The sequence below is a fragment of the Aphelocoma coerulescens genome, chromosome 11, assembly GCF_041296385.1.
Source record: "Aphelocoma coerulescens isolate FSJ_1873_10779 chromosome 11, UR_Acoe_1.0, whole genome shotgun sequence".
Lineage (NCBI taxonomy): Eukaryota > Metazoa > Chordata > Aves > Passeriformes > Corvidae > Aphelocoma > Aphelocoma coerulescens.
In genome coordinates this window covers 3966573-3993165 of record NC_091025.1, presented here as the reverse complement: position 1 = coordinate 3993165, position 26593 = coordinate 3966573, and the positions used below count along the sequence as shown (strand labels likewise).

The 26593-nt window shown below is 39.4% G+C and overlaps 1 protein-coding gene across 7 annotated transcripts in view; it reads left to right on the top strand.

Annotated features, from left to right (window-relative positions):
• CDH13 (cadherin 13) overlaps window positions 1–26593 on the top strand; it is a 445875-nt gene that overhangs the window by 300796 nt on the left and 118486 nt on the right. For all 7 annotated transcript variants that reach the window (XM_069027120.1, XM_069027119.1, XM_069027122.1 and 4 more), the window contains exon 7: window positions 8813–8991. In XM_069027120.1, coding sequence (XP_068883221.1) covers window positions 8813–8991 — 179 coding nt within the window. The remainder of the gene's footprint in view (window positions 1–8812; window positions 8992–26593) is intronic.

The following is a 26593-nucleotide window of genomic DNA, read 5'->3' as shown; positions in this document are numbered from 1 at the left end:
GGTGCAGTGACTGATGGAGTCTGTGGTGCTGTATAGTCATAATCCTACATTCATATGAAAAATTGGATATTTGTGTAGGTTGCTGGTAGCAAGAAGGGAAAGGGTCTAATGTAGAAGAAGCACCAAAAAAAAAGGCACAGATCATCCTTTTGTTTTGTCCTTCATTTCACATATATTGAAGTGAGAAATTAGGGAGGTAAAAAGGGAATAATGCAGTGTAATGCTGTGTATACCTAATACAGACCTTCAAGGTCAATGCTGTATTCCACAGCCTCACCTCAGATAAATCTTTGTTTTAGTAGCCCTGGGCTGAATTAGATCAACAGAAATTCTGGCCCACTGTCTCCAAAAGCATTTCCAATCAGGAAAGATTGGCCTTGCACTAAGAGGTCTTTTTAAAATGTAATATTATTACCTTTTAATCAGGAAGGATGCCAGTACCTTACTTGGACATAGAATAGTGCAAAGTGATTTCTGCGAAGCAATGATGTGTTTTTGATTGAAGCCCACTGAGACAGGGCAGTGTAATTGCTGCCTTTCTTATATTTGTAAGAAGTCAGTCAATTCCTTTACAAAAGTAGGTAATTTATGTAATGAGATCTTCCATCTGTGAGTGTGGCCCTGATCAAAAGATCATTGAAATCTGTGAAAATGTTCCCTTCTTAGAAAAATCTCTCCATTTTGTTCTAGAACAAGTCCTAATGCAGAATATACACACAGAGAGTGTAGCCTGGGCTTTTTATTACTCAGTTCTCACTGACTGCAATTTTTACTGTTTTTTAAAAGTAGTCACTTAGTGTCCATTAATTACACTGTTTTATTTTGAGCTTTTTTCCAATTTGGAATAATTTGGAATAATATTTGGAAAAATATTATTCCAATTTGGAATAATATTTTTCCCATTTTCATTATCAAGCATTATTAGATTTTCATATGCTCCTGATTTAAAACACACTGCTGTTCCCTCCCTACCAGTGCCCCAAGTTTCCTTTCCAAAGGACACTGCAGCTGTGAAAGGCTTGTGGGATAAGATATACCTGGGCTGTTTACCAAGAACTGGGAAATGTTGTTTGGTCTCCAAATTCAGAGTCTTTTGTGGCTTGATGGATGTGAGCTGGGTTCCCAGTGATCAGCAGTGTTTTCTTTAATAAGGGCTAAGAGAAGAGTCTGTTCTTGGTTTTGTTGCCATTCCTGTAAGTACTCAGCATTCTAATTCTGCTTGACTGGCCTGGATAGAGACGAGGTGAAAGTGGCTTTGAAGTGAAAGATGGCCAGTTCTCTCCCAGAACTTCAGAATGCAAATAATTGTCAATCCTTTTTTACTAACCTGAGTGAAGTCTCTGAAACCTCTATTTTCTTTTCTACATTTATCTTGATTAAGAATGCCACCCTGCTTAGAGTCTGGGAGAAACTGGATATTAGCTCCTTTTTTGGGGGAGAAACTTAAATGATTCACCTAATTTTGCCTGGTTTATTTTCTGTCATGAAGTTTAGGGGAAGCTTTCTACCACATTCAAGATGTAATTTCTCGTGGGTATTTCTGGACATGAATTTACATCAGGCTTTATTTATTTGTATTACTTCAAAAATTGCTGTCTATTAGCAGTGTGCATTGCTCTGGCCAGAACTATACCACCCAGATAAACAGGGAAGGGTAAAGAATGGGTAACTATTAAGGAAAAGGTAAAGAAAAGCTAAAAGAAAACATTTGGATTATAAAATAAAGATAAGTGCAGAATATATATTTTTAGTAAGCTCTCTGCTTGCCCTTGACTATAAAGTTTGCATCTGCATTTAAACAGCTTGTATACGCCTGACATCAAATTTGAATGATTGCAGGCAATTCCAATTTTACATGGGAACTGGGAAAACAGCGTGGTGCATCATGTGAGTTGTAAGCATCTCTGACAAAATGTTTCAGCTGTCAGGCAGTTCAGATCAAATGGCCCAGTGACTGAGCAAGGCCCTTTGGGCAGGAGGTGTCGAGTTTTGGGCTTTTTACCTCTGATAGTTTTATAAAGGGGGAGGGAAGAGCTCAGCACTCTCCACTTCCCCTGGTGCAGTGGTGGCCTGGAGTTCAGCTGGAATTGACCAAACTCCTCTTGGGATCAGAGCTGCCTTTCTGCAGTGTTGGCCAAAGGCACTCATGGTGATAAGTTACATGGGGATTCTGGAAATTTCTCCATGTCAGCTTTTCAGCAAGGAAGCCAAGATGCTCGTGGATCTTGTTGAGAATGGTCCTGCCTTGTTTTTACAGGGTTGACTTAAATGATGCTTACATGTCTCATCTAGTCTCTGTTTGCTGTGATTTTTTTTTTGATTGATTTCTAGTGCTAGTCGAACTCCAGAGAGAATGTGGGCCCTTTGTGTTTTCTGAGTATGCCTGGGGCTGAATCTTGCTCTTTGTATGTTGAATAGATATTCTTTCACTCATAAATCACTGCTCTGTCATGTTCGCCTGCTGCGACATGTTCAATGCATATCATCATTTACATTAAACCATTTACTTCAAGAGAATGTGGTATATTGCTTTATGAATTATGCGATCTGACATATGAGATTGTGTTATGAATTGGCACTTAGAATATTGGAGCAGTGGGATGTTTTATAGCTCATGGTCATGATCCAAGAAGTAATTCATGCCTTTTCTTAATAAACTTTGCTGGTCAAAAGGGAAACAGGCATGAGGGTGGGATGTTTTTACTTAGGAAGAATCGTGGTTAAGAAAAAATCTTTGATGATTTGCTTAAACCTGCAGCCTGTTCACATCTGGAGGAAAGATATTGTTTTTTTTCAGCTGCATCTCCATTATCTTAAGTCCTCTTTTACTAAACTAGCAATTCCCAATCCATCTGGAGAGGCTGTAAATGAACAAGTGTGAAGAATTCCCTGTGTCTGAGCAAGGAAGGGTGGTTTGCTGAAGGGGGAACAGCCATAATGAGTAGAACTGGAGGAACTGTTGAGGGGAGGGCAGAGCTGGAGTAGGTCTATTTTTGTGATCCCTCTAAAAGACATCATCTTATCAATTCAGGGCACGAGCTTTTGGAGAATACCAGATAGGAAATTAGACTTCATTGATTATACTCCTCATGCACATACCTGTTTCATGCTACCTGTAGTCTACAAGACAAAAGTCTTCATGTATTTTTTTAAATATTTTTCTTTCTTTGCATGTGGGAAGGTGCACAGGGTCGAAATTGTAGGTTACCTTGTTTGGGGATCATGAGTTTTGTCCAACACAATCTGTAAAGGAGATCTTAGTGTTCTGAAAGGATAAATGACATTCTTCACAGTTTCTTGTATCTGCACAAAATAGAACATAAATTTCAGTATGAATATGCTACCACAAAACGTCATAATCTGGGTGTGTACAGACAATAAACACAATTTGGGACTCCTTGGTGGGGCTAACAACTGTCCATGTTTTCACCACACAACTTTACCCTAAAGAAGAAAACATCCACAGCACTGTAGACAAAATACAACACACCAAAGTAAGATCCATGTCACATAGCTCCAGTTAATGCAAATTCCCTTACTGACATTCCATATATCAATGTCTGGCCTGGAGCAGAGAATAAGGCTCTTCACGTTGTTCTCACAATGTGACAGTGGCTGCAGTGTGGCTGGGACAGGACTGTGTATAAGTCATGTTCCAAACATCCCAGGAGTGAATAATTCATTCTGCCAGAACAACTGTGCTGCTCATGGGAAAAAAGGTTAAATACCAGTACTGCAAAAGGTTGACCTGCCCATACATCTTCTCTGTTCTGTCATAACTTTCAGCTGGGAATGTCCCATTATTTCTTACTCAATTTATGTGCTTCTGACTGCATTAGCTCTCTATAGATAGTAACAATTCTTGACAGTTCTTCATTTCTACTTAATATTATCAAAGTTACTTTTGTGTACTGGGAGAAGTTTGTTTATTATTCATTCCACAGTTCACCAGTTCATCTCTCCAGACCTGCTGGCTGCAATGCAGTGGCATTCCCAGAGTACTGCTCAGTGATGCCAGCTGATCTAGAGATCAGATCTGGAGTTTAAAAAGAACCTGCCAGACATCTAAATAGAGAATGTGGAGAAGCCTTACAGGGTAGAAAATTTTTGCCCTATACAAATATAAGACATGCTCAAAGCCTGAACTCAATAATTTTTACTAAATGTCTTTAATGAGCAATGCCTTCAAGTTTTCAATAACACACATAACAGCAATTCAAATACCCCTGACTGGAACCATAACAGACCTTTCCTCTTATATTTGTTTTGCTCCCCTGGGGCTTTTTGTCTTAAAGTACAAAATGACAATCAAACATGTAATTAGTTATGATGAGAATATACTCATTCGCTCCATTTTCTGAAAGTTGGGCTCTAGAGAGAAGGGTAATCCTCTCGATTTCTTCCTTCTTTATCCCATTTTTCACTCTTTGTTCTCCTTCTCGGGTTGAAATATCTGTACTTTTGGAAAATATACCGTTGTACAACTGCAGCTAAATTTATGGAGGAGGTGGAAACACAACTCTTTGGTGCAGTCCTGTTAATTAAGGGAAGAGGCCCTTCCCTTTCTGTAACACATGCAGAAAACATTTAATGTACTGAACATAGAGTGGAGAACCACAGAAAGAGCAAAAATCACATGAGAAAACTCCATTGTGAAGTTTTTGAGCTCTGTAGCTCATAAAGTTAAGCTTTTCAGTCCTTAGCCTGGTTAATATTTTATTGTTGGTCCTAAAATTCAGTCTTAAGGCTGTAGGCTTGAGACACTTGTTCACATTTCATCAGGCTAGAGATAAGCCTCACTTCCACTCCTGTCCATCTCTTCCTTTAAACCCAGCAGCTGCATATAGTAAATAAATAAAAGTTTAGTAGTAATGTTCTCTTGGCATCTTGATGCAAAAAAAAAAAAAGGAAGAAAAGGAAAGAAAAAAAGAGTGAGAAAGAAAGGTTATTAAGAGGTTATTAACAAAATGCCAAAGAGCTTTTCACAAGAAACCATCTGTTCCTATCACTCCAAAACTGTGCATGTATTATGTTTTACTTCTTGGTGCCTAAGGAGAGATTTTGCCAATATTTTCAAATAAGCAACACGTTGATAGCTGCAGCCTCTGGAGCAATGGCCTGGGAGTGGGATCTGTGTGTGACCAACGAGGAACCCTGGGGAGCTCTGACTAATCCTGGGAATTCTGAGTGATTCTGCCCAATCTATTTACTCAAATAAATAAATATTGACAAATAAACCCTGAATATTGAGGCACACCAAGACACAACTGCACCTTTCCTGGGAGAGTTTCCTCCCTGGATGTCTGTGCGTCATCAGCACAACGAAGAAGTTGCTGATTTTGCAGACATTCCTTCCCCAGCCTGATAAGTTAATATACATTGTTTAACATGATAATGTAGCAAGCTGTTGTTTTGTGGTTTGAAAGCCAGCTGCATTTGATTGATGCCAGGAATGGAAGTATTTGTAGAATGACACTGAATTAGATGCAGTCAGTTTATGGGCCTGGGGAAATGAATCTTTTATGAAGAATAAAAGTTTATGATGAAGGAGAAATACTGAAGAAGTGTGCATCTTGAATGAAGCTCTTTTGGACTGGATACATGCTGCAGAGCCTTTCAAAACATTCCTTTGGGTCACTATATTTTTAAGAAAGAGATCTCTATATAAGTATTTTCTTTAGTGGTGATCCAATCCCAGTGAGTCGTGTTCTCTCTCTGGACACCTGTTAGGATAGGGAATGTCTTCCCTGGAAATGTAGCTATTGGGGTTCTCCAAAGGGTTCCAGGTGTATATTTTAGCTGCTGGATTAAATCCCTTGTGATTTTTGAGGCATCAGCCACAAATATGAAGCACATAGGGGTGTAGTTTTCTGTATGGGCTCCCAAACAAAAAACCAGACACAACCTGCACTAGTACATAACAACATCTAAACACAATCCCCACATTTTATGTGTGTTTTTACACGTAATGAGAACTTGTAAGAATAGAATAACTTTAAAATTAAATTTAAATGCCACTTTGATGGTAGCCAGAAACCAATACCTCAAAACTTTTGAGAGAAGAAGTACAGAAAAAAGATGGATCTAATTCTCTCCAGCTTTCCTCTTGGAGCTGGCATCTCTATCCAAAATGAATGTAAAATTCTGCTCATCTGGGTTGCTGGAATTCTTATCTGTATGCACCAAAGGAATGATTGCAGGGAACAAGATAATGTCAAGTGAGTTGAAAGGTTAAAAACTGCAGCTGGCAAATCAGAATCAGATTCAGGCATTGTGTTAAGCCAGTTCAGTGCCAGAGTAACGAGAGATTAGGGGATTTATATCAGATCTTAAAATTTACATGTGCCTTCCACGTCTTATCATCAGGAATATTTCAGTAGGACAACTGTACAAATGGGATTTCTGCTTGAATATATATTGTAATAAGTTTCTAGATCTCTGCTGAACATCAACTCATCTAATAGATTAATAATAATAGCAACTGTGTATTCATTCAAAATGTTGTCTACTGTACTTGGGTATGGCATCTTATTAAAGTGCATTCTTCAGGAAACCATTGTGTACTGAAATCCATTTTATTTCACATGAACTTGGGCACTCTAACATCCCTTGAAGATTTGCCTTAGTCTTTATTTATTTCACTGAAACCTTGTGATTAGGACACCCTTGTGAAACATGTTATCTAACACTAATATAAAAAAACCCTCAAAACTGTGATAAATTTAGAAAAAAAAGCAGATTGTGCTGTTTTTGTGAAAACAGGGTGAATCTTCATTCTTCAAAAAAGAAAGCAGCTATTTTCTCTCTTTTCTTCTGAATCAGCCTCACACAAAGTAGGTGAAAATATCAGGGCTGGGATCATCTTGTAACACTGGAAAACATGGCATGGTATCCAGTGGTAAGCTTCTCTTTGAGCTGTCTGACCTTTAATCACTGGTGAATAAAACCAACATGCTGTCAGATCTCTGTTATTCTTCTCAAGGGGGTAACTCTGCCTGAAGTAGCAATGAAACAAAACCTCTGAGAGCTTATATCCAAGGTCACTACAAGAAGAGGCAACACTTTGTACATTGGGAGGTACAACAAAAGGGGGAAAAAAAAAAGAAGATATGTATCTAAACAAGCCAGTTGAGTTTGTTTAACAGTGAATAGACAGTTGTTATATCAGCCTATAAATGAGACTGGGTTTGTTTTTATTTTTACCACAATGTTTCATTTTTATTTGATTTTTAAAATCCAAGACCTTCAGAAAGAAAATAAACTCATTATGCATGAATGCTACATATTTCTGTTATTGAGGCACTTGCAATCTAATGTCTTAGGCCTTGTCTGAATCAGATCTGTTTTAACCTCTTGTAGTCATTCTGCCACAGAAGCCTCTGTGAATACTGAAACCAGATCATATGGTCTTACAGATCTATTAAGAAAAGAAAAGAAATGTATTTAAAATGTGTTAATCATGATAGTTTAAAATAATACTGTCCCAGTCTGTGAGGAAAAGAAAGGGTTAGTTCCCACAGAGGAATTAATCTCTAACAGAGAATTATGACTCACTCTGGCACTCTGATTCACACATGAGATAACAGTGTCAGTGCGAAGATACTTCAGTGGAAATTGTGCAGATCATGGAATCTGACAAATTGCTTCACTTGGGATTTTTAGCCCAAAGACCGGACCCCATCCTAGATTCCTTATTTTATAAAGTTTGCTAATGTCTTGCAATAATCTGTTACTTAACTTTGATTCACCATTGAAATTACTTTCTTGATTTGATCATGACTTTTTTGTTATTTGGTAGAATCTCATTCTGTCTTCAGCTCAATATTACCAGAAATATTTAATCTTGCTGTGACCATACATTATTTAGTTAGATTTCTTTTCAAACTAGTGCTTACATTTACAATTATAAATGAACAGATGAAGAAATCATTTTGGTCTAGGGGTGAGGATCTTACAGTTCAGCCCAGGTGTCTAATTATACCCTTTCTTTGTTTCTCAGTGTGCTGTACAGAGCTGATAAAATGCCATGACAGAATCTTCAGGCTGTGCCAGCCTCTGGGCTGCCTGTCTGGGGAAGAGGAAAAGCCTTGATCCAGGGATGCAGGATGTGCTCCCCTTGCTAAGCACAGGACTGGCAGCAGTTCAGTCCTCTCTCTATTAACTGTGATAAAGAAGCAGAGTGAGGTTTTTCCCCTGCACAGCATTTAGGAATCTGTGCAGGCAAAAGCATTTCCCTTATTACACTCTGCAGCTGAACTGTGTGCTCAGGGAATTTCCTGTCAGAGAAACCTTCAGCACTGGAAGGACAGTGGGGCAAGAGGGATGGGGGGCTTATTGAGCTTGATTCAAAAACCTCATAAATTCGTGCAAATTGAAACTAGAATACTGTAGGCTTTAATAATTACAAAATTTCTTATTGACAGAAATGATATCCAATCAACTTTTGAACTGCAGTACTTTACAGTGCAAATAGAGACCTTCCTGCTATTTCAGTAGTGTGGTTTTCGTTGTAGCCATCTGTGGACTAAAGTGAAAGAGATACAGCTGTAGCTCATTTAGTGAAATGCAGTTAATATGGATGGCTTCAAAGCAGAGAGCTAGAGGCAGGTTGTGTTAGAGCACACAAATCTTCTGTTGGCTGAGTAACAAGCAAAGATAATCCGAACACAAGTACAGCCTAAAGATCAGGTGGAACTACTCAGTGGTGTTGATGAGATATTTACAGATTGGACTCACCTGGCTGTCCCAGGCAGAGGGGGCTCAGTTGGAGAGGTTTTTGCTCAGTGCCTGCTGTGTGTGCCCCTTTCCTCAGGAACCACCGTGATGCGCATGGCAGCGTTTGACGCCGACGACGCCAGCACGGACAATGCCCTCCTGCGCTACAACATCCTCAAACAGACCCCCACCAAACCTTCCCCCAACATGTTCTACATCGACCCAGAGAAGGGAGATATTGTCACAGTGGTGTCCCCTGCGCTGCTGGACCGGGAGGTGAGTGAGCACTTCACTGTCTCCAGTCTCACATTTTGATGGTTGTGCCCCTAATCTTCTGGGATGTGAGATGAGGTTCTGAGTGTTGTTGTGTGGGGATTTGGCTCCCTTTAGAGAGTCTTGTCAGAGTTTTGTTTATTGTTTACTTGGACCGAAGAAGTTCTAAGCTCTGATCAGTGTTTATAAATCTAGTAGTTCATAATTTCTGCTCGAGACATTTTGTGTTCGGTGGTGAGAGAGAAGCTTTCAGGATTAAGTGGAATTCAACTTAGAGTTACTGACACCCAAAGCTAATTGTACATACACCTCACTCTGAGGTTATTAGTTTAGTGCTCTATATCCTTTCCTAGAATATCTTTATGAGTGGATTTAATGAACTAATTAACTTGGTACCCCATAGCCAAAAAAAAAAAAGGGTAGGAAAGGAACAGGTAATCTACAGGTGGCTTTAAGGTGAATTACCTTAGTGCCAAAATCTATGCTTATAACAGATCATTAACATTATGAGAACATAAATTGATAGCAAAGAAATCCTAGGTATGATCATTTTATGTTCAGAAGATAATAAAGTGGAGCCAATCTGCTAATCCAAAGGTTTAGATACCAGAATGTATAAGATCTTGGCACCAAAAAGAGTTAACTCTATAAATCACTATTTCCTTTGATGGAGTAGTCCTGGGTGCTCTAAGATTCCTGGAGACATCCAAATTCTTCTCTTGTAGGATGTTTCAGGCATGTGCTGAGTCACTGAGCTTTTCTTCTAAGCTGGTTACATTCAGGACTGTCCAATGTTCTCAGCACATTATTTTTTGTTTTAACCAGATGAAAATGCTGCCCATACCACTTCCCTTTTTAGGTGGGTAGGTTTTTCTACAGGCTTTTCCAACAGCAAACATTTCATAGGTAAACCAGGCACAGATTCCAGACACACTGTGCAGTATAACTAAGGGTAAAACAAAGGTCTGGGCCTGTAGGTCTGTGTTTTTAAGTTCAGAGAGATTCTAATCTTTTCATATTTTGGTGGCTGGCCACAGAATGGTGCCCAGGTTAAGGTTTATACAATCACTACCTTTTCTCCCCTCAAGTTTCCCTTCTAAATGCATTGTTTCAGTTCAAAATCTTTTTACTATTTTCCAAAGACAGTCTTAGGTATTTTTATTCCTCATAGATAACCATTCCCCAGATTAAACCAATTTACTCAAAATTAGAAAATCAATGGAAGGGAATGAACATGGCTGCTTTTCCCAGTGCCTTCCAAAGGTCACTGGTGATTCATGAAATAGTGATGTTGTCTCCATGCAAGAAACCTGCCCTCAGTCGAATGGGTGTCATGGCTGGGTAGTATATCCTGAAAGCAGGATCTGAATTCCTCATGATTTTTAATAATAATCATTCAATGCCTTTACTTTGATGGTGACATGACAAGCTGTGGTCTTGTTGAAGCTCCAGAGTAATTGCTGTTGTTGTTGTTCCAAAGCTGAGTGCTATACAAGTCAAGTGTAGAAGTGTACAATTTTAACACTAATACTAAGGATTATCTGCAGTTACAATCCAGTCTTGTCTTGTTTTGTCAGAGGAAAGGCTTGGGGAAAAGGATGTTTTCTATTTTTTCACAAGATTCTCTGTGCAGTCTGTCATCTTTGTGGGTTCAGCTTCTTCTCCCCCTTCCTGTTTATATGTCTTGAGTAGAAACTGGTGGTCAGACCTCCTTTCTCAGATTTGTGGAGTTGTCATTCATGATTAGAGAGGTACAACTTCTATTTTTAACCATAATTGCAGCTTTTTGAGACAAGCAGCCTAATGATTTTATTCTGAAAAAAAAATCTGGCTACCAACTTAATCTTGATGTTATATAAATAACTCATGTATTTCTGTGTAGTTTGTGAAATTGAGTTATTGTAAAAAATTGTCTGTCTGAGGTGGGGACAGAGGGGAGTAAAACATGGAGGAGGAAATGTCTGAGTAGTTTAGGAGGAAGAAATGTCTGACTGGATTCCTGCTTGGGATATAAGGTGTCTACACATCACCAGGCTTGAATAAGTGGCATTCTGGAAGAGTGCAGGGCTGGAGGGAGTACCCTGTGCCATCCCTCTGCAGGATAGCAGCTGTTATTAATGCCTTATTTTTGGGAACCTGTGTAAATCTTAAATGTTTTGGCTCCTTGTCACAATCTTGCATGAAATGTGTTGTAGAAACACGGGAGGAAGAAGTGTTCCTTCCCCTGAAAGCCTTGCTAGAAGGTGTGAAACCCCTGAGGACACAATTGGGGATTGAGGACAAAATCCTCACGAAGGAGAATTTGTGAACAGGAGACAGGAATGGTTTCCTCTCAGCAGTTCTTGCTCTTCTGGGCCTCTCAGTGGATAATGTGCTGTAGTAGACACAGATAGGAAGCATCAAAGCTTCCCATCATGTTTTCCACTGCATGGGAAAGGGAATGCATGGCGAGCTGATCCTGTTTGAGGACTGGGATTTGAGCCAGCAGCATTTGCAGCTGTAGCTCATGAAGGTACACACAGTCTTTGTACATGGGGTGAGAGGAAAGGGAGATTGTGCTGGGGAATTCCACAGTCCAGACACTGCAAAAGCTGGTCCTGGTGAATCTGATTATTCAGGATTTCCAGCTCAAACCAGCAGCTTCTCCTAGGTTTTCCTTAAACCTTTAATTGGGTCAACTGCCTGTGATTGTAGGTGTGCTCTTTAAAGCTGTAGTAGCCCTAGACACCAATTAAGAAGCTGAATTAAAGTAAAAATTTCTCTAGGATGGACATGGAGAAAACTGTATTTCATTATCAATGTGTATATGCACCAAAGGTTTATATGAACTCTTCCAAAGCATCTTAAAACACTGATTAAAATTACTTCTATTTTCCAACTCTGTAAGATTTACTGCTGCTTGGTCCTTGATGCTTTTGGGAAACTGTCCATTGAAGACAAATTAGCAGAACATAAATTACGTGAGGGATGGCTTTGTGGTTTGTTGGTTTGGTTTTTTTTTTTTTCATTTTAAGTATGATTTATTTTATGTTTGTGCATCAGAGGGAACAGGAGACTGGAGGTTTTGTCCAGTGGGAAGCACTGAGATGTGGAGATAGAAAACATCTGGCAGGTTTTGCATGTACTGGATAGTCCATATTGTTTCTCTATGCTTCAGCATGTTCAGAAAAGGAGCTATGGCCTAGTCTAGAAATTCTTGTTCCAGGGAAAAGAACCAAAATACAGGTATTTACAACAAAGTAAAATAAAGTTTGGGCACCTAGAGAGCTCAGTTTTTAAATCCAATTATATAGGTGGGAGATTCTTAATTTGCATGAGTAAACATCTATGTTAATAATTTTAAAAGATGAAAATGAAAGAATATTTTTATTTCTAAAGTGTTATCAGGAAAAAAACGTTATTTCTAAGTAGGCACTTTTAAAACAAAACAAAATTTAAAAGAATAAAGGAAAGAATTAACTTTTGTCCAGTCAAATCCAACTGTGCATCTTGGCTATGCAGGATCAGATCAAAGTGAAGAGAATTTTTTTAAAAAGTCCTACAATTCTTCAAAATTTCTTTTTCTGTGACTCCCATTTACTAAGTCTGTTGTTAAATGGGGAGTTTGGAGATGGCAATGCTCCCTGTTGGGAATTGCCTGGGTGTTTGATGGTGCAGTGATGGGAGATGGAGTTGCTTTGGAGCTATTTCTGTAATGGAGTATCACCTACAAAAATTCCTTCTGTCCTGTCTGCACAAAAAGGGTGTGCAGGAACCCCCCAGGTTCCATCCAGCAGGATGCTGAGGGAATGCTTCCTGCCTCCAAGCAAACAGCACAGTGTGGGATCTGCGTTTATGCACCAGCAGATTTTTATTTTATAAATTTTTTAGATTCAAAATTGTTTCCAAAAGTGCATGGTCCTGGGGGTTTAAAGCAAAACTCAGGTAATTTCTCAAAAAACATCCATTTTCATTTTCAGAAGGCGGGTAAGGACACATTTTTGAAGATTAATGTGGGGGTTTTTTTGTTTTTTTTTTTCTTGTGGGAGTTAGGCATCCTTGAATGTGTCAGTAATAAAGATTGAAGAGTGTTAGGAGGCAAATTATACCTCCAGGTATCCATTGGAGAATACATTTTGATTCATAAATTCAGAGGAGAAGGATGCCCTCCATCAAAGTATATGGTCTAAATGACACGAAATAGAGCACAACAGGGAAAGAGAGTAAAAAAGCAAGAAAAAACAGGGGGAGGGGAAGAAGCTGGAAGGAAACCTTGAGGAAATGTTCTAAATTTAGGGATGGAGACTCCAGTAGAAAGTGACACTTCCCTGCAGTGAGAGAAAAATAATGCTCCTCGTGTTCATAAGTGAAGAAAACACTCGTGGTCTTGTAGAATCAACTCTCAAATGTCCTTTATGGGTCAGGAATTGGGTTTTCTACATGGCCACAATGCTGTTTTGCCAGTGTTACAGACCCCTCTGCTCTACAGGAAAGTAACTGTGATTTGAATACATTTTATGACTAAAGTACTAAAAGAAAGCTGTCACCGCAGTTGCTTAAGTGAAATATTTACTTCTCACAGTCTGAGAAGTAACCTGCTTTGGCTTTTGATACGAACTGCTGTGCTTAATTTGAGTTGAAGTTAACAAATGGTTTGAGCTATCTGCTGCACGCTGACATGTGTGCTGCCACATGTGTTCTTAAACAGCTCAAGGAAACCAGTTTGAGAGCTCTGTGGTTGGGAGAGACCCTGGGCTAGACTGAGGTGAGCAAAATGTGTGTTCTGCAGTGGGGCTGACACTGAGGTGCCTCCACAAGCTCAGGTAGCAGCTGCTGTGTTCTGTGACCATTTGAAGCAATCTTGGTGCATCAATCTGCCATGTTTGAAGCATATTTATTTTTTCCTCTATGACTTGTGAAAATGGAGATGAAAGCCTTTTGCCATAAACTCTGGGAAACCTGGAGTTACATCAGCCCACTGTGATCACGTTTGTGTGAACTGGCCACAATAACAAAGATGATTTGGGGTCTGGAGCCTCTCCCTGGTGAGGAGCAGCTGCGGGAGCTGGGCCTGATCAGTCTGGAGAAGGGAAGGCTGAGAGGGGATCCCATCAATCCATACAAATATTTCCAAAGTGGGTGCCAAGAGAACGGTCCCAGACTCTTTTTGGTAGTATTCATCTGCAGGACAAGAAGCAATGGCCATAAACTAAAACACAAACAGTTCCAGCTCAACGTGAGGAAGAGCTTTCCCTGGAGGGAGCAGAGCACTGGAACAGCTCCTCAGTAAGGGCTTGGAGTCTCCTCTGGAGACATCCCAACCCTACCTGGACACACTCCTTGTTGAATGGAACAACATCCCTGCCTTGGCAGGGGGTTGGACTGGGTGATACCCACAGGTCCTGGCCCTATTTTGTGACTCTGCAACAGTTGGCTGAACCTCCCTCTTAACCAAAGGTACCACAGCAGAGCAAAAAGCAGTGTACAACACGCAGCAGGTGCCACAGCTGGCTGTGGGTGATGGATAGCTGCACACTGGGGGACAATTTTTCAAGTCAGCAGCAGCCCACTGATACATATTCAGCAGCACGCTGCTGGCGTGGAGCAGGGGCAGAAATGATCTGTACAGCATGAGCAGCTCTGCTGTGGTGAGGAAATCGTGTTAAAAAGGCTGAACTTCTCTGAGGGGTTAGCGGTGGAAAATAGAAAAATCTTGTCCACTTCTGTATATGGACACCACAGTTTTTATTAATTTTTTCCGTTTTGGAGATAGGTGTCTTAAGCAGTCAATATACTTATTACCTACTCGATCTAAATGCAAATTTTGAACCAACACTGCACTCTCGTTTTTAATGAAAAGATATTAATCTTTTCAGAAAATGCATTCCACATTTGATCTTCATATTAACCTCTAAAATATTCATATTTACAGCAATTGTGGGAAAACATATACCTTGGAGCATATCAGCTCTGAGTTGGAATAATTGCATCATTTTGTCTTGTCTTCTCTGACAGATTTCCCACTTGCACACCTTTAACTTGTTTTGCAATACGGTAAATTCCAGAGCTGAACCTCAGTTTCTATGGTTTAAGGGGTTTTAGTGAATGATATAGCAATATCTCATTTCTTTTTGCTTAAAGTACAAGATAAATGAGGTATTCGCCATTTTCCCTTGGTTAATGCATTTCTCATACTCTGGTTTCTGGTGCTTGTAAACATAAGGAGCACAGGGTCTTGAGTCAGAAAAAAACTCATGGGCCTTTGGTGTCTTTTCAGAGAATACTTCACAGCCCATGATATCTGAAATATTAGAAAAGTAGAGAGATGGGGAGAAGAATCTTCCAATTATAATGTTACTTACAGAAAAATGGACAGAGAGATGGAAAGTGCTTCTTAGTGAGATGTAAAATCATATCTGAAGTTCATATCTGAAGTTCATTTTATGATGAACTTTTCAGTATTTGGCCTGAAGTGAGAAAAAAAATCTTAGTTTACCAGTAGCTCTTTGTTTGATTCCTATAATGTTTTTGATGAGAAACCTCATTAACCTGTTCTTGAATCTTGAAAGAAGCTGTCCAAAAGAGAAATAAAAATTATATGTCAAAATATGAGTAGTATTATTCAGGTTACAGACAGGAAGATTCCTGTTGAGAGATCATAAGAGAATATGTCGATTAAAAAAAAATTGCTCTGTTTGAAGCTGTAGTGGCAGAATTCCTACCAATTTTTCATGACATTATTTAGATAAATTCTAATTTCATTTAATTCAACACGTAGCTTGATAGTCAGATTTTTAAAATAAAAAGAAAATTATCTGAAAAGAATAGGACCAGAGTTTCTCTTCTGTAAAAATCTGTGAAGGATGAACATAACACATCAGGGGCTTGCAGGGAACCATTTCAGCACAATGTTCCTGGCTCCTTCTGGGCAGGGAATGCAGTCCCCAGATCCTGAGGCAGGTAAATCACTGGATGGCTCTTCCCAACACAGAGCACAATGTGTAAGAATCCCCCCTCTGGAAAAAGAAAACCCTCTGTTGAACAAACAGGTTTGTTGTCTTTGTAAAGGAGCAGCTCCCTGCAGAAGCTGCTGCTTGCACTCTGGGTTCTGTGCTTACCTTTCCCACTGAACGGCCAAACCCAGAGCCAAACCCTCTGGAGGAGCCCTCAAATCCCCACCTCGGCCCCGCTGTGCCTGTTGCAGTCTTCAACTCTGGTTTGTTGAAAATAACTTTGCAGGTAGAATGCTCTGGTCATCAGAGCCCTCAGGGGATGCTCCTGCATCTCTGCTGACCAGCATCTGTGTCTAGGTGCTCCTTTATGATTTCATCCCATGTAACCTGGGATAATTGCTGTTGTACTTGAATTGTTTAAACTGGAGCTTGCAGGTGGGATAAATAATCACTTAAAGACAGAGATTCTGCAAGGATTTCCTTCTTCCCCAAAGAATCCCAAGATACCTCACAAAGCAATCTCTTTCTTCTTGCTTTGTCTGTGTTTCCTTCTGACAGTGAGGGATGAAGGAGCATTCCTGGTTCCTCATTAAGATCTTGGATTTATGTCTTAGGTGGATTTCTGGCTCTTCATTCCCCTAGCGTGTTATGCACCACAGTGAGAAAACCAGGTGATTCTGAGCTATTGATGGCTCCAGCCATGGTTTTAACTATCCTAGTTTGCTTCCTGGAAAATCTCCCTATTTCCAAGATGTGAATATGATTTTTCAAGCCAGCAGTTCTCTACAGCCTTACTAACAAATATTTATATCCTCTTCTGATGTTCTGGGTTAGGAGTTTGGGTATCACTACCTCCTGTGGCAGATAGTTTGCTGATCCTCTGGAAATGTCACTCATCCAAACATCCCGAGTTTCTCTGACACTGATGTATTGCAGAGAGATTTAAAAAATATCATCTTCAAGGCACTTACAAAGAGTGACACAAAACATGATATCGGCTGCCCACATATTTTGAATAGAGGCTGATAATGGAAATGTTGTGGATTTTTGGTGAGAGTTTCTTTATTTAAGAAAAAAAAAAAGGAGAGAAATATTGGCTTTTATGGATGTTGAGATGTGAAAATCCCACTGTGGCAAATGGCTGTCTAAGAAGGGAAAGGAAGAAGTATACTTACAATAAAAAAAGCCTCTAGTTGCAGATTTTGCTGAAGAGCTGGTTAATTGCTAAATGCTGGCACATGTTCTGCTGGAACAAAGAACATGGTCATCTTCAAATCTCATCTGTGATGGAAGATAGTAAAACTTAGAAGTTCCAGACTGGGGACACACCATGCATTTTATAGATGTTTGGGGCAGTGGTTTCAGTTCAGGGAGAGAGGTGGGAAGAGCCAAAAGGTGAGGAAAAATCTGAAAGTTTCTCACTGGCAATGTTTTTCAGCCCTTGTTTAGGGCCAAGGAATATGACTCCAAAAGGTAGAAGTAAGTCACTATTGAATAATCCCAAATTTTCTTGAAAGTTTCCCATTTCCAAACAGTTTTTGCTGTCTGGACAAGATGAGCTTCCTGCTATAGAAGTAGTGTGGAGGTCAATGCTTGGAAACAAAACTTTTGGATATTTTATCTTCAAAGTTTGACTTTTTAAAACAAGTATCAATACTTGAATGCTTAGTGCTGAAGGGAGCAGAAAAGAAAACATCTGGAAGTGATCAGTTTACAGCCAGCACAACTCAAGTAGAGTTAGCACTGAAAATAAATGGAATGTCTTCGAAGTCACTATAGGAATAACTGCTTAGTTTTGGTGGAGTTGCAGCTTGCAGTACTTGGGACTCTACAAGAGTTACCCCAGAGGTGTTTCATCTGATTTTTTAATTTTTTTTTTTTTTTTTTTTAGCATAAAAAGGGTATTTTCAAATATGTATGTGGTTATTTTTGGTTCTGCTAGGATAATTCCAATTTCCCGGTGTGCTATTTTGGGATAATTCCTCTAGTACCAATGGGATTTTAGTTTTGATTCCCCAAGTGTCATCAGACAATAGACACATCTTTCTCATTTTATTTTCACTTTTATCTTTCCTGTTTTCTTATGACTTTCTATTTTGAGAGTGCATGTAGCAAAAATCATTTTAAAATATCTTAATGCCATCAGTTGGGAAAGTCTTTCTCTCTAAATTCTACCCAAATTTAACTACCTTTTATGCTGGAGTATCTAATTACAATAACATTAATTAAATGTGTGTGTGTGTGTGTTCAACTTTTAGTTTTCAGTCTGCACTATAGAGTTTTATAAAACTCTATTCAAGGTTAAAATAAACCCCTCTTACTCTACATGGATAACATTAATTTTTAGTTTTCTGTTGATATAGTCAGTGCATCAATTAAAAGCTAATTTGAGAAGGCAGAATGTGAATAAATATAATGAGTCATGTTAATCAAACTCTCCTCTGCTTCTCTTCTGGGCTGGAGAATCCACTGGTGTTCCACTTGTAATACATACACGGACCTTTTTGCCTGATTGTTTTTCATTTTTTGTATATTAAGCAAATTTCAAAAATTGAAGTCTTAATTAAAATACAGCTGGAACATCCTAGGGAGACAGTGGCTGGCTCTGAGTCTGTTTTCAGCTGCAAATGTTGTCCATTACATCCATATTTTGTACATTTAAACTCTTCAGAAGCTCCAAATCTAAGGCATAAATGAAGACATTCCCTTACGTGGTGGATTAGTGCAGACACAAAGTTCCCTTTACCACGGAGGGCACAGCCTGGCTCTTTCTCTGCCTTCTGTACTTGTTTGATGCAGCTGTGAGAGCTCCCCAGGTGATTGATTTCCCCCCGCTGGAGGATCCCTGCACTCCCTGTCAGTGATCACAATGCTGCTGTTTGTGCCCCTAACTCAGTCCTGCTGATTACTTTTTACAGTTTCCTCCTGACATCTTTGATCTGTCTTGTGCCATGGTTTTCTTTTTTTTCCTTTTTTTTTCTTCCTTTTTTAAAAGCAAACTTTATTTCCTTGAGAGGAAATCCATAAAGCATCGTTCTCCCTGCAGAACAAGCATGAGCTGACTCCTGGGAGACCAGAGATAAATCACTTTTAAGGGAAGATATTGCTCACTCAGAAAAGTGATTTGCAAACACTTTCAGTTTGTGCTGTATTATCCCACCATCCCCAAACAGATACCTGCATCTAAAATGCTGAAATATGAATTCTCCCTTGTAGGCTGATGGCACAGGGAGCAGTATTTATGAATGGTGACTTTTCTTCTTTGGCAAATAACGTAGGATATCTTCAGAATATTTTGCCTGACACTGCTCATTTAATGATTTTAAGAATCCTGGACCACAACCTGCCCTAGATGAGATGGTTTCAGCATAAGAATTTAATATCTTTGCCATCCTTATTTTTCTTTCTATTATTTATATTGGGATATTGCCCTGTGTAAACACAAAAGTAGGTTTTAGGCAACACTCACACTGCAGGTGAGACATGTGGTAGTGCCACAGCCAAAGACTTCCAGCCTTTGAAATGGGAAATAATTCCATTAACATTCATGGAAATATTCCAGCTTTAAGGAACTGCAACAGAAAAGAGTCCCAGAATCCGGCCTTTGCTTCCACAGTGAAGAGAAATAGTAAATTTTGTTCCAAATGTATTTCAACTTAATAAACATCTGTCGTGTGTATTTAAAACTGCCATTTCAGGATTTTAATTAAATCATCTGAAAATAAGTCCTCCTCAAAAGAGAATTGAAGTGACAGGCTGAAGAAAATGAAACATGACGTTGCTCGTTCTCCTTTCGTCCTAGAGCTAAAATTTAAATTAATTTTCTTCTTCTTGTCGGAAAGTATTTTAATTGGAAACTACTTTTGATTGCAGTTTTCAGAGAGGAATGGGATCCTTCCCATTGTGTTGTTCAGTGTCTTCATAATATTTTACTGAATTAATCTCTGCAGATATTTTAAGTAGTTGATAGCTGTGCTGGTAATTCTAAAGAAGGTAAAAACCCAGAGATAAATGTAAAGATTTCCACTTTTTTTTTGTTTCTTGGCACCCTTTTATACAGCTATGGTGTGTTTGTTGCCATAGTTACCTGCTTGTTGGGAGAAATGAATATTTGATAGTAGCAGTAACTAGACTGTAAAAATTAGATATGCTGCTTTGGTTCAATTTAGGTTTATCACACATTTTTTTGCAGCAGAATTTTCATTATAATTGCTGAAGGAAAGTTGTGGAATCATATCCCTATGGGAGCTACAAGTCTCTGTAGCCCTGTAAGTTCATTCACACTCATTCTACAGCCCTCTGATGAACTAAAAGATTCTAATTAAATTTTCTTCCAATATGCTTTAATTTTTTGTTTTCCGCCCTCTTATACTGGGAGCTGCTTCTATTAATATCTTAATCTAAATATCACAGAGGACAACAGTAGCCATGCCATGGCCACCACAGGTGGTGACTCTCTGTGCTGAAACAGTGACCCTGCCTAGGAGGGATCAAATACAGGGGTTTGCCCTCATCTCTCACTTCTGAATAATTTCTGGTTTGCCATAATCCTTTTTGACACCTGGTTCAGCCCACATCACACACTGGAGCTGCAGACAGCTCAGAAATGCAGCTTTAAATGGCTATCCAGGTACCAATTCAGGGGAAGTTGCATGTTAGAGAGGAAAAGGATCTTCAGAAAAATAAAAAATATGTGGTCTAATTAGAAAAATTCCAGGATTAAAGCAGTTGCTGCTCTGACATTTAGTCCAGCACTGGCACCTTGCTGCCTGCACTAAAATCTTTGGCAGAAAGGGTGACTTAAGGAAAAGTGATGCTCTGAGTCATGTGTTCATGCAGGCTGTCTCAGACAGGAAAAGTGACAGAAATCCTGTTGGCTGCATTATCTTCCCTTACTCTAATTTCTGTTGTGTTAGAAATGTCTGAATTGTCTCTGTGTACCTTCTTTAATGTAGCCTTGATGAAATATATAACTCATGGAAGAGATAAACTGAAGGGAGATCAGTTTTCCCAGGGGATTTCTGCCTTTCCAGTGAACCATGAGATAGATGGAAAGTGCTGAAATGAGGGAGAGTTGTTGAGGAGAATTTGTCAAAAATGCACTTCTAATATCTTGAAGCCCAGAGATTTCCACTAATGTGATTAAATGCTTGAGAAAACTAGGGAAAAGCAGTATCTGTGCTGCTGGTAATAATGGTCTGATTTAGGCTTTCCTGAGGTAACTGCAAAGTTGTTGCCATTGATTTTTGCCTTGGAAGTTGCAGCAGGTCCAAGGCAGCTGCCGAGGGGAATTGGAGATAGCAGGGCTTTTTGCTGGACTCTTGACTTCTCACCACAGCCTAATTATAACATTAAGGCATCATGTTCCTGCCTTAAAAGAGACATGATCACCAGGTTCTGCAGGCTGCCATCTGTCAGACTTGAGGGCAGCACTCTGAGGTAGCAACAGGTAAAAGCATTGCTTTTAGCAGTGTGCCTGATGAGATGGCTCTGAGAGGTTTAGAGGAGAAAACAGTGGGGTTCACTCAGGAAAGTCTAGCACTTTAAAACGGATTGTTTTTTGGTGCCTGTGGTGGTTTTTTTTTTGGTTTTTCTCTATGAGAAATAAAATGATCTAAGTTTGATCAGAAAGTTTTAGGAGCTGTTATGAGTTTGGCTCTGGCTGTGCCTGCACTGGGATGGAGCCATGTGGCTGAGCAGAGCATGTGAAGCCTTTTCTTGTCAGCAGTGGGGAGCCCTTCCCTACCCCATCTGCTCTGGATAACCCCCTTCCCTAGCTCCCACCTTTCTGTCACTTATGTACAGAGTTTGATTGATATAAATTTTCCTTTCTTTCAAGCATATATAATGCCTGGCAGCTTATTTATTAACCTAATATAAAGTTTGCATTAAACAATGCTACTCCAAAATTTCCAGTACGGCCCCTTACCCCTTTAAAAAACCCAATAAAAACCCCAAAACACCAACCAACCAAACTGAACAAGACTTCAAGAATTAGACATCCTTTCATCCAGCAGCAGACAGGGCTGGCACAACAGCCTCACCTCGCTGGGCTGCAGTTGTGATCTCAGACTGTGCTGCCACTCAGCCTCCTCCATGCCCAGCTCTGACTCTGCAGGGTGCATTGCTTTCCTCCTGAGTGCAGAATGACACAGCTGAGGGCACTTCCACCCCTAAAAAATGCCCTCAGCACTGTCATCACAGCATGGCCCTTCTTCCCCAGTCGCAGGAGAAAATTCCATTAGCAATACCCTCAAGCCTTCAGGGGATTTGCCATCTTGCCTAATTTGTTAAGGGTGGTGTGATTTCTTCAGAGGTGTCTTTAGGTAAAGGGAATTCTTCAAAAATTCAGTTCTTTGCACTGGATGTAGGGAGAATTTGAAATTTATTGTCTAAAAAGGACCCTTGAACTGCTGTGAACATATAGGTTTCTATATATGTAAATCTATATATGTATATATGGTTGCTTGGTTGGTTCCTTGGGGTGGTTTTGTTTTTTGATTGAGAGTCCTTAGAAGGCTATTTTATAACTGGCTTGCCTTTAATTGGAAAACTGGGCAAGGAATTGCATATGGTTGTGTTTGGAATGTCACATCTCAGCATAAAAAGTCAATCCCTTCACATGGAAAGGTGTAGATGGAATTAAATCAAGCTTTTACCAAAGCAGCTGCCAGTGGAGTCTCACAGCTTGGTTTGAGGAAGGAAGCAACCTTTTAAAAATCATGATTTACTTTTACTTTGTGTAAATGAGCAAAATTTCCTTTCAGTTTTAAAGCAGGTCCTGTCTCCTTTTGTGTGGCAGGAGCAGAATACTGAACACCTCAGTTCAAACAGTTTTAACAGAAGCTCCTGCCTTGTTCTGGGTTTTCCAGGAGCATCAATGCATCAGCTTGTTATTTGTCCCCTGAAGTTCATACATCATATTTAGTTTATCAGCCTCCACACATGAGGCAAACAGAATTTGATTGCATGATCTGACATGTCAATGTTATTTTTGGGAGGGAAAGGAGTTTGATTTGATCTCAGTGACTTGGTAAGTTACTCCTACTTGAAGAGATGGGTTTAAATTAAACTGAGAATGTTCATTTCCAATAGATAAAGCAAGATAAGGTTTTCTTTTTTCATCCCAGAAATGATAGAAAGCAGTATGTAATTTTTGTTTTATGAAGATGGAAGACCGAAAACTGACACAGATTTTGGAATATAAATTAAGAATTTAGATGACATTTTGAGGAAATGGATAAGCAGAAGATGCCGTGCGCTTTAGCTGGAGCAAAACCTGTCTTTTTCAACCCTATCCAGGGAAGATAAATTATGTAGTATAATTCAGACTATTACTGATAAGTGTAATGGATCAAACAGAACATTCCAAGTTTCAATAAACAGGGGTGAGAAAGGTAAATTCCCGAACACTTTTCTATTTTCTGTACAGCCCATCTCAGAAAATACTACAGTATCTTTAAAACAAATCACACAATGCACTGCAGAAAACATTCTGGAATATTTGATATCATTTAGAATATATTTTCCACTCAGCTATAAATATTGGAGAACACTGGAAAAGTGTTGTAGCATTTTGCTTATAAATATATTTCCTATTTGTTTATGCGCCTGCCAGTAACCACTCAAAGATGCAACAGCTGATTTAAGACTTGTAGGCAAAAAGGAATCTGCTGCAAATGGAAGGTTAAGGCTAAGAAAGGAGTAGCTGCTCTTGTTAGAATTCTGGGAGAAAGGAATGAGTAGAGGAGAAAATGAGTAGCAAATAAAAATTGCTCAAGAATTGGTGAAGGGACTCAGAGTACCTAATTTAGGTTTTTGAGCAAGATGTGCACTTGTACACTCAATGAGAAAAGGGGTGTTTGGCTCTTAGGTGTGTTCCACAGTCCACCACAAATGCCACTCTGACAGGCCAGATTGTGCTTAAAAACTTTCCATGGTAGGAGAACTTTCCCTCTCCTTCAGGCACAAGGGGTGACTGCATTCATCAACTACTGCAAAAAAAGCAACACAGAACGAGTTGGAACTAAAAAGAGCCCAGGACAAATTTGGTTTTGCATGGTCATTTCCTCTCTCTGCAATACTGCTGTGTGGATTTTAGCTATTGTGCAAACATCTGGAGAGGTACAATTATATGTATTCAAAATCTCAGTCACTTGAATTCCGCTGGAAATAATTCTAGAAAATTCTGCATTTCGGCTTTGAGCTCGGTGTACATCAGAAAATCTCCAGAAAGTAAAGAATTTATTTCTGTGGTGTGTGGATTTTGTTATCTAATAACAATCTCTGTCAGAGCAGAAAAGAATAACAACATCCTTAGCAGATTAAAGACAAGGCTTCATCTGCAAAGAGACCCAACCAGTAGCAGAACTCATGGCTTTGGTTTTTGTCTCCTTGTAAAAAGCTCATGGATGCTTCTCCTGATACCATTGGTATCCAGTGGTCTCAAGCAATGTGCATTAAGGAGGGCTCATTCCATGTTTTTATTGATGAATACTCTTATCAGGATCCCAGCATAATGCAGATCCATCCATTTCTGCTTTTCCAAGACCCTGGAGTAGGTTGCATTCTGATTTTGGTAGAGGCTGACCAAGGAAAGAACCACTAAAATTTATCTCTTTGTTCAGTCCTTTCCTGCAGTAGGGGATACCTCAGATGGCCTCTCCACACACATCCACCTTTTCCTGGGTAATCTGTCTCTGGCAGCAACCTTTCCTGGGTGTAATTGTCTCCTTGGGAGGACCAGAGACTGCTGTGCTGCTGGAACACTGATTTACTCCTCTGCTAAGCCTTGTGTGTTTGACAACAGAACACTGGGTAGCCAGAATGCCAGGAATTTATGTCCTGAGGTAATAACTGGATGGATGATGACAGAAAAAAAAAGGATTAGTTTGGAACTATTTTTCTTAAAGCTGTTTTCTCATCTAGTTCTGTTTTTCTTTTTCTTCTAAAGTTCTTGTCTGATAACTAATACCTTTTCAGTGGCTCTCACCTTCGTGATAAATTTCTCCTTTTTAAAGAAGTGACATATATTTAAGTAAATAATAGATTTTTTAAAAAGTTTTCAACATCAGAAAGGTTAAGGAAAAAATTATACAGAAACACTGAGGAGTTACAATGTATTACTGAAATAATAAAACATACCTCAGCTTTTCACTCTGGAATACATTGGAGCAAAACTGGGAAAAACAGAAGAAGGATAGGAAAACTTTTAAAAGATGTGAAGCACACAAAAAAACCCTGTTAAGTCAGAATTTTGGCTAATTCAATTGTATGAATTGTATTTATGAATAAAATAATGGAACTGGGTGAAGGAAAATATCCAGCAACCTTTTCTAGCAAAGATTAAACTATGAAATTCCTGTGTAGAAGAACGTTCATAGGTATATTTTGGAGGAGAACAGAAAAAGAGCCAACAAATTCAATGTATGTGCTTGAACAAAAAAAAACAACCAAAAAACCCCAAAAAGCCATTTATGAACAGTGCCTCAGTCAGAAAAAAATAATTTTTGGGGTTCAAAATCTTTCATTTCCTACATTTAGAGGTGTTTCAAGGCTGGGCTGGGCAGGGTTTGGAGCAACCTGGTCTAGTGAAAGGTGTCCCTGCCCTGGCATGGGAGGGAATAAGATGATCCTTAAGGTCCCTTCCAACACAGACCTTTGATGATTTTAAAACACCCATGAAAATGAGTCCTCACAGTAAAAATCGATGAGTAGAGAGCAGCCTCCTGAGAGGTGTGAGGTGTGTCTGTGGTTGCAAGGGAAAAGGAAACAGGTGAAAAGCATCCCTGGCATTTCTGAAGAGCCCTGATGGCTTTTGTGAGGAACAGCTCATTTCTGAATATCCAGATGTTCATATAATAAGGTGCTATTTAAAGTTAGCACAAACTTCCCTCTAACTCCCTAGATAGCATCAGACTCTGGAAGTCTTTTAAAAGATATAAATTGAGCGCTTCAGAAAAAATGCAAATCAACGGATATAACACGGCAGAAGAATAGAAACAAGAAAGGGTTTGAAATGTGGTTTTAGCCACATTGTTTTAGAGTTTATGAGTCATCTGAGCTTCTTCTCTACTGCGGAAAATTGCTTCAGAAATTGCTGCAGGCAGTCAGCTCAAAAGTCTTGTTTCCACATTTGTTCATAGGCTTACAACTCTTGCTCACATCTGCTCACTCGAAATGGACACTTAACAAATACTTGGGGTTCAGTTCCAGCATTTGAACTCAATCAAGGTGCAACACTTTCTGAAGTGTAAGCATAAATCTTAATGTAAATATTTATGAGGCTTGTATTAAGGACTTCTTCCTGTACCTCCTTATGTGACCATCAAACAGTGAAAGAATTGGTGGTGATTTTACTGAAAAGTAAAAATCTGGTAAAGTCAGTGCCTGGAATCGGGATTTGCTTGAGTCACACAAAGAAAACCAGCAGATAAATAACATTTCAAGCTTCTAAAAGTCTGTGGTGCACTGTGAGAGACTCAGGGCAGACAGACAATTTTTGGCACGTGCTTTGCTGCATGCTGACTCCTTCCAGTGCTGGGGACAATATTGCTGCAGGTTGAAGGAAATTTCTTTCTTCTCAAAGAGATTCTGGTTCCAAGGCACCCTGCAAAGATTTGCTTTGCCATTCCCAGTTTAAGGTTTAAGAGAAGATTAGCCTGGTGGGAAAT